General features: G+C 52.1%; 1 protein-coding gene across 1 annotated transcript; it reads right to left on the reverse strand.

The window, feature by feature from the left end:
- Nucleotides 1-69: 69 nt before the first annotated feature.
- On the reverse strand, nucleotides 70-8,012 carry WDR55 (WD repeat domain 55). Its single transcript, XM_006264463.4, has 9 exons — nucleotides 7,948-8,012; nucleotides 7,767-7,820; nucleotides 7,486-7,625; nucleotides 5,752-5,852; nucleotides 4,933-5,020; nucleotides 3,888-4,067; nucleotides 3,150-3,249; nucleotides 1,745-1,914; nucleotides 70-715 (listed from the first exon to the last, which is right to left on the reverse strand). The coding sequence occupies exons 1-9, from the start codon at nucleotides 7,963-7,965 to the stop codon at nucleotides 376-378; spliced, it is 1,191 nt and encodes a 396-aa protein (XP_006264525.1). The 5' UTR covers nucleotides 7,966-8,012; the 3' UTR covers nucleotides 70-375.
- Nucleotides 8,013-8,217: the final 205 nt, after the last annotated feature.

Genomic DNA, 8,217 nt, shown 5'->3' on the forward strand with positions numbered 1-8,217 from the left:
CAGAGCATCAACCTACTGTCCATGACAAGGCATAGGAAGATGTCTGGGTGGGAAAAAGGGGCATTGAGATGCGTTGTTTCCAAGAATGCATTTTTTTCATACAAGACCAGGTGGTTTCACTGGGTAGATGGCTGCAGGCCCTGGCTCTCCCATGAAGACACAGAGGATTTGCTTGCAGTTATGCTGGAGCTATTCCAGGAAACCAAGTCATTCACTCAGTCCTTTGCCCAGCATCTTTTAAAGATAAAGAAATAGGCTTGGCTTCCTGCTGCTTTCACACCATAGTAAGGATGTGCCTCTTTCCCATTCTGCTGACTTCATCAGTCATACCACCATTGGATTCACTCTGGCCATGTACCTAGCCTCCCTAGGCCTTCAGTCACTGTCACTCTCATCACTGCCGCTGTCCTCTTTCTCTTTCTCCTTCTCCTCCTCCTTTGGGGCCTCAATCTCCTCTCTCAGGTCAGCAAAGAAGTCGTCTCCACCCCCAAAGGCTTTGCGGCTCAGGGCCTTCAGCTGCCCACCCTTCTTCCTCTTCCTGTAGTCATCCACCACTATGGAGCTGAGTGATGAGATGTCCCAAAACTTCACCTTCTGGTCATGGCCACAGCTGGCCAAGAGCTGCCCAGTGCGAGACTTGGCTAGCTGTTCAATGGGCTCTCCCAGGTGTTGTCCGACACTGCCAATGACCCGATTTGGCAAGATATTCACAGCCCTAGGACAAAAACAGAAGCATAAATTAACATCAAGTCCGCTCTGCAATAGCCATGCATACTCCCACACCCCTTGCCTTGATCAGCAGGGGGTTCAGAGATACAGCTTCAGGAAGCAGTAATGTGGAATCAATATTCCAGCCCTTCTGACTGTAACACTGTCATGACTCCCTTGCAACAGCTGGAAGCCAGGAAGGAAAATGCTCTGAGAACAAAGCCACCCAGAGAGACAGACAGAAGAAAGAAGACAGGATTGTTTTCATTCCCTCCAGTTAAACTGTCTCCATCCTTGGAAGAGATCCCCACCAATGGTCCTTTTGTGGATGCACCTAGAGCAGGGGTGGGCAAAATGCAGCCCGCCAGGCCATTCTATCCAGCCTGTGGGGCCCCTAAAAAAAATGTAGAAAATTAATATATATCTGCCCCTGGCTGCCTGTCATGCAGCCCTTGATGGCTTGCCAAAACTCAGTGAATGGCCCTCCACCTTAAATAATTGCCTGCTTCTGACCTAGAGGGATCCATTAAATTAGGGGCAGGCAATTATTTCGGGTGGAGGGCCACTTACCGAGTTTTAGCAAGCCATCGAGGGCTGCATGACAGGCAGACAGGGGCAGATAAATATTAATTTTTTAAGTTTTTTAGGGGCCCCGCGGGCTGGATAGAATGGCCTGACGGGCCGCATCTGGCCCATGGGCTGCAGTTTGCCCACCCCTGCATTAAATACTTCAGATCCATTCTCTGGTGTCAGTTTTGCTTACAGCATGTCCTCCATGACTTTGTCCCTAAAAATGCCATGGCAAGGGGGATCCCATCCTTCCCTTTGGAACCTCTTCCTCACTTCCACTTATCAGTTCAAGGTCTCTCCTGATAGTTGGCCTGTTTCCTCCCCGTTCCGTTCCCCAAGCCTCCCATCTTGTCTTCCCTGCTATCTGACATTTTCAAATCCTGTCTTAATATCCTCCCAGCCCTGCAAGAAGCCTCCTTTCCCAGCGGCCCTTCTGGGAGGTATCGGGGTCACCAGACACTCTAACCTGATTACTCCATCAATGGAGCCTGTGCATAGGACATTCTCTGTGACTGGGACCATGCAGTCGATGGACTCTGCCTTCACCGCAAAGCGGTCACTAGTAGCACCAAAGCCATTCCAGTTGAATAGATAAATGGTTCCCTCACTGGAGCCGCAAGCCACTTTCTTCCCCCTCTGGAAGAGAAGAGTTGAGCTGAAACTGCAGCACTTCAGGATTTTCCCCTTCCGTCCCCATAAGAATCCTAACAGCAATGGGTCAAAGTTCACTGGACAAAAGATAGAAGGAGCTCCTTTCTTCTTAGCCCAGAAGTAAAAGACGAAGGGGAAGTAAGCTCATGTATTTAACTGAGGGCATGTCTACAACTGGTTTGGGCAAGTTAACGCCCTTCACTGTCTACCTTACTGTATCCCTGCAGGAACTTGCAGAGAGCACAGGAAAGAGAGACATTGGGCAAATGGATTCTTAGAGGAACAGAAAACTCATACAGCCTTTCTAGGAATCACAACCCATACTTGTCTATTCTGAACTTCACTAGTTACAGGCTGTAGACAGTAGGTCTGGGCTCACTAGGAAGTATAAGCCCCACCCCCAAAAGCTACAGAATGGCCATTAGCTACATAGCAATACAAATGACAAAACAGGAACAGGAGTGAAGATCACAACCCAGGGTCGGAACTGTGCAATCAGGGACACGGGTACCCAAGGAAAAAGTAGGGAGGGGTTGGTAAGCTAGCTGGGAGAAGCTGCCTGGTCAGGGACCTTCAGAGGGAAGTCCTCTGTTTGGGTTGGAAAGGCTTGTACTGCAGGGACAGAGGCCTGCAGAGGGAACCTCCTGTCTGTATGTGGATGTTGGTTTCTAGGCATTCAAAAAAGCCACACCTGGCCCAGCCACAGACTTGTCTTGAATCTAGGACTGCGTGGTCAATAGGCAACTAGCCTACTACTGCGCTATCAGAACAGGCAGGATGCAGGAGGGCCAGTGGCATACTTCCTGTGGTACACTCTGGTGAGTTCTGAACTCTGGCAAGTTGCAGAGAAGTGGAAGGGGTAAGCTGAGGAACACAGCCTCCAGCCCTGCAGCACAGGAGAGCTCCTGAGGAGGGGCAAGGCTGACATCAGGGAGCTAAAGGTTTGTAATGCAGATAACCAGTACATTTAGGCTCAAGTGAGAGCTGGGCAGCAGCCCTAAGGTAGCAGTAGAAACATAACTTTAGAGATCTCGGACTCAAAAGGCTGACTATTAAAGGACCCTGGAGAAGCCAGTGCTGCTCCCATGAGAAACAGCTTTCCAGGGACAGGGAAATTAAGGCCTTTGCTTTATGGTAGGCCCCGTTATACCTCCCCCGCATGGAAGCTGAAAAACCCCACGCAGACAGCACTTGCTCAAAGATAGCCAGTAAGTACTTACCTTCATCAGAGCAATGGATGTCAGGTCTCCATTTTGAGACTCTGACTGCAGCTCAAAGCGACGTCTTTTGAGATTGAAGACACCCATGGTTCCATCGCCACTGCGGGAATCAAACCAGCACATTGCACTGTCACTTGGATGTGGAACTCTTCACTTTCTTCTCTACCCTGGCTAGTCAGATTCTTATGCAGACCCAAAGATAAGTATATGTAAGGGAATGTAAGTGACCCCCTCAGTTCGGGAAGTGCTTTGGGATTTTCCAGGAAGAAAAATCCAATATAAAGTCTAAGACAAGGGATGGCAACCTTCTGCCATGGGTTGAGCCATGCTTGCAACCTGAGCCCCTGCCACAGGCCACAAACCTCTGACCCCGCCCCCTGCCAACCAAGTGCTCAAGCTGCTTGTGCTTGCCCTCCCTGCAGACACCCAGCCTCTCTGCAGCAAGGGTAAGTGTATGTAGGACAGAGCAGCAGGATCTACAGTGGGGACATGAAGCACTGTGCAGTATGTCTGATCTCCTGTGCTGCTGCTGGTTGGGTCACACCTTCCCCATGCTGGATCCAACTTCTTTGCAGGCCAGGCCAGATCCACTTGGTGAAAATGATCCCTTCTCTCACCCTTGAGGAAGTTTGCTTTCAGCTGCCCCAGTGGAGGGTTTGCAGCCCATCAGGCCAACAGGAACACAGAAGCCATGACTTTCCCTGATGATGTGGCCAAAAGCAGGGAACCTAGCATTACCTGGTGGTGAGCAGGAGCTTCTTGTTCTCATCTATTGACATGCCACTGATGTATTCCTCATGCTGCTGCATCTCCATGAAAGCAGTCCCTTTGCGGAGATCCCACACCTTTAGCATTCCATTGTCATCTCCCGTGGCAAACAGGTGCTCATCTATCACCAGTAGGCTGTTCAAGGCAGAGCTGCAGAGACCCCCCTACCTCTTTATAATTATCAGCAGAGTCATGGGCTGACTGTGGCAGCAACAGAACCATTCTACCTTAGGCAGCCCTGTAACTTTTTCCCCCTCCCCACCCCCCCAGCAGGAACCCAGAGGCACCTCAGACAGCTCCTCACTATTGGTAAGCCCATGCTAGTCTCAATGCTCAGCACAGAGTGAATTTGGGGAGAAGAGCTTTAGGCAGCACTCCCAGAACACAGAATTCCCCCCAGGACAGGGTGCCTGGAAAGAGCTGAGAGTGCTCCTCCTCTGTTCACTTACTGAAGAGAGGAGAGGCTGTACTATCAGTGCATGTTGGGGAAAGGGAATCATTCCACCTCCTCTTATCATCTCCCTCGTACTAAAGCAACCTGGAAGCAGCTTCCTTCAAGTCAGCTGGAGCACTCTGGACAGCTACACATGGTCACCTGGACAGTCTCAGTCCCATGGCCTCTTGGGGCCTTTTGTCTCTGGATCTGTTCTACATGCAACAGTTCAAACTGAGCTTCTGGATTACCTTACTGGACAGGGCAAAAAACAAGACATCAGGACAGATGCTTCCTCGCCCCACCTTACCCACAGTCCATCCAAGCTCTCAGGAGTGGAGGGCAGGGCAGTCACCCTCTGTAGAGGGCCAGGCACAGTTTCAGTTCCCTAACAAGGAGAACTGCCTGTGCTAAGGGAAACACTGACCCTGGGAATGCCCAGAGAGAAGCAGCCATCTGAAGAGCCCTTCCCGCTCTAAGGCTCCAGCCAGGTCCCAGTAGGCTCTTGCTGTGCAGCAGCTCAACAGGGAAGGGGTGGGACAGATGGGCACATGGAACTAGGAGACTCCTGGTGGTGCATACCTGTGAGCCTTCGGGAAACGTGTTACCAGCCGGCCCTCCTCCACACTCAGAATATGGATGGATTTGTCCTTGGACACTGTGAAGAGCTCTGGAGACAAGATGCAAAAGTACCTCACATACACAGCCCCATCCACCCCCAGCCTCCACAGCAAGGAGCACACAGGTCAATGAGACTGAGAATTGCCCACTGCAGCACCTATGCTGGAACTCTGCATCCCACAAGCCCCATCTAGAATCCACCCTGCCAACTGTTATCACTGGGTTATATGGTAGTTGATGCAGCCAGGAACCCTCACTCTGTGATGGAGAACCATAACTCCATGTTTGTATACAAGACTAGGATTCTGAGCTGCAGGAAGAAAATCCCTGGAATTTCAGTGAGCCAGAAGGTGGAATCTCAGCGTGGGAGCCCTACAGCCTCTTCCTCTGCTCTACTGCTTGTTCACTCCCCTCACCAGGGCTCATGTGTAGGCTTTCTGCTTCATTAGCCCTACCACTCACAGGCACCCCGTCTCATCCACACCACCACCAGCTATAAGGTTCAGTCTCTTTCAGCAACTATTTTTCCCCAGTATGCCTCCTTTCCAAGTCAGCAACCTGATGAGATCAGGTACCAACCAGCTTGTTCTGATTCAATTAAAGCAATGCTCTGCACCCTATAACATGCTGCTGCAAAGCATGTTTTTTAGAGCTTAGGAAGAAATGCTACCCCACAAAAGCCAGAGAAAGATATCCTCATTGTTAGCTTAACCTCAGCCCCCAGGGGATCTGCACTGCTTGCTACAATGGTATGGAATAGCCAGTGAGAAGTGCACTCACTCTGACCATCGTGGGAAAACGACACTTCCCGGCAGGATTTCAGGTGATGCCCAGAGGACCAGAGTTCCTGGTTCCCACCCTCCAGGCAGGAGTATGAATACCTGAAACAAAGGCAAGCTGTTGAGAGCACCACAACAGGGAGCTGCCCCCTGCTTTACCCATCCAACCAAAAAGCGCAGCTGTGGGAGTACATGCATCAGAGGTGGGGACATCCTGGTGCAGGACCAAGTAGGAGATCCATGACCAAGGAGAGGCTTCTAGGGAGCAGGACTAGAGAGGGGAGGAAATGTGCCATGATTAGATCCCAGTGGTAGTTACCAGCTGCCCTAGAGGTAGAAGGAAAGCCTGGACAAGAGCTTCAAGGTATTGAATTCATATGAAAATTCTAACACAACAGAAATTCTGACTATGTAACAGGAAGAAAAAAAACAGCATCACCTAGACATCAAGCTCCAGCTCCACCAATCCCCACCAAGACCTGGCATCTGCCCAGGCTAGGAGGAGATGAGTCCCCAAACAATAGGATTGAGAGGGAACATTTGGGGCTGATTTCCTTACAAATCCATCTAGAGGCCACCCAGGGAAGGTTACTAAAGAGGCATCATCCTGGCTGGGAGCTGATGTAGAAATTATGAGGGTAGGCCCACAAAGGACATAGCAAGAAGTACAGCTTAAATTGCAGAAAGGTATATGACAGTTAGGTCTTTGGAAGAACCTACTGCTGACAGTGGTTAAGCACTGGAATAGATTACCTAGGGATGATGTGGAATACTCAGTCACTGGAAGTTGTTAAGTGCAAATTAGACAAATATCCTGTCTTGGACCATATAGAGAGGGATGATCCTACCCTTCAATTCCATGCCTGTGTAGCAGAACAAGGGGACAATTGTAACACAGGCAGGTTTAGTCGCACTGAATTTAACCTGACTAGCATACCAGTGAAAGCACAATGGCACAAGTTTCAGCACTGGCTAGCAGCTGTACATCCCTAGAGAGCATATAGTCTGGTTGCCCACGCTGCCATGCCATCAATATTCCATTACCCATGCTATTTAAAAGGAGGGGAGGGGAGGGTACTACATACATCTGAACTACAACTGCACCTTCCTTCTGCTGTGCAGAAACGCCCTAAAAAGCACAGACACTACTTACTATGCCTGCTCTACTGACAGATTTGTGGCAACATCAAATGGTGAAATGGAATAACACCAGCCAAGAGTCTGTTCCAAGACTGAGCCCTTGCAGACAGCAGAATATTGCTACAGTATCCCAACCGCTGCTGCTCTGAGACTGGCAGCAGCTCTACTTAATCTGTTTCTCCCACCTCTGCAGAGAACAGGCTGATTCTTCAGACTAGCATAGCTCAGGGGCAAGGAGCAGGATAACTAAGCTCACACCACTCTCCACAAGAACTGTCTCCAATTCCAAGGCTCCACCCTCTGGCACCATCCTCTCCGACAGCTGCACCTGGCCTGATTTGACCATGGTGGGGTAGGCTGGGTAAGGCTGGACACCAAGCGACTGACCTCAATTAACAGCAGACAACACACAAGTCTCTCTCCACAGTACCTGAGCAGTACTGGTCTTTAGGGGTTTTCCCAAAAGATGGTTAACTGTGTTAGTGTGAAGTCAAGCAGAAGGTAAGTTCATAGAAAAGCCCAGGGGGCTTACTGGTTGTACTACTTGCTGCCAGTTATCCATGATGCTCTTTGCTCAGATAAGTGTCAAACTCACAAGTAGACGTCACCGTCCACATCTCCTGCGGCTATGATGTCCCGGCTGGGGTGGAAAGCGATGGTGTTGGCTGAAGCCTCAAAGGAAATGTCCTCCGGCGTGTCTCGGAGCTTGGGCTCCTTCTCCTCCTCGGCATCTGCCTTTGTGGGCGGAGTGAGAAGAAGTCGGTGCAAGGACCAGAAGCCCCCCCTCCCCCCAGCCCAGCTCTCCCTGCGCACGGAGGGCCGGGGCGCCAGAGCTCGCTGCTGCGGGTCCCGCAAAGATCCGCCCACACCGCCTACCTGCGCCGGCGGCTCCGCTTCCTCCAGGGCCGCCTCTTGCTCCAGCACCGTTTCCTAAGCAGGACGAGAAAGACACTTCAGGACCCGGCTGGGCACTGCCCCGGCCCGGTGGGGGAGGGCGGGGCCACCACCCCGACCGCCCCGGGCCCGCGGAGAGCCGGAAGGGCCGGGCTGCGCGCACCTGCCCGGGCGCCGCCATTGCTGTCGCGGGGAGAGGGGCGGCCCCGCGCCTGCGCCCGGCCGAGCCCGCCCCCGCCCCCAGCGGAGGTTCCGGCTGCAGGTTCGAGCCCCGCGGGCGCCCCCGGCTGTGAGCGGCGGCTGCAGCGAGGTGGTCCGCGGGCCCAGCGCCCGGCGCCGGCTGCACACCCCGCGGTCAGCGGTGAGGCTGCGGGACGCTCGTGCTCCCCCCAACCCCCTTGGCGGCAGTAGCCGGTCCCTTCTCCTCCTCCCC

This window comes from Alligator mississippiensis, chromosome 9 (genome assembly GCF_030867095.1).
Source record: "Alligator mississippiensis isolate rAllMis1 chromosome 9, rAllMis1, whole genome shotgun sequence".
Lineage (NCBI taxonomy): Eukaryota > Metazoa > Chordata > Crocodylia > Alligatoridae > Alligator > Alligator mississippiensis.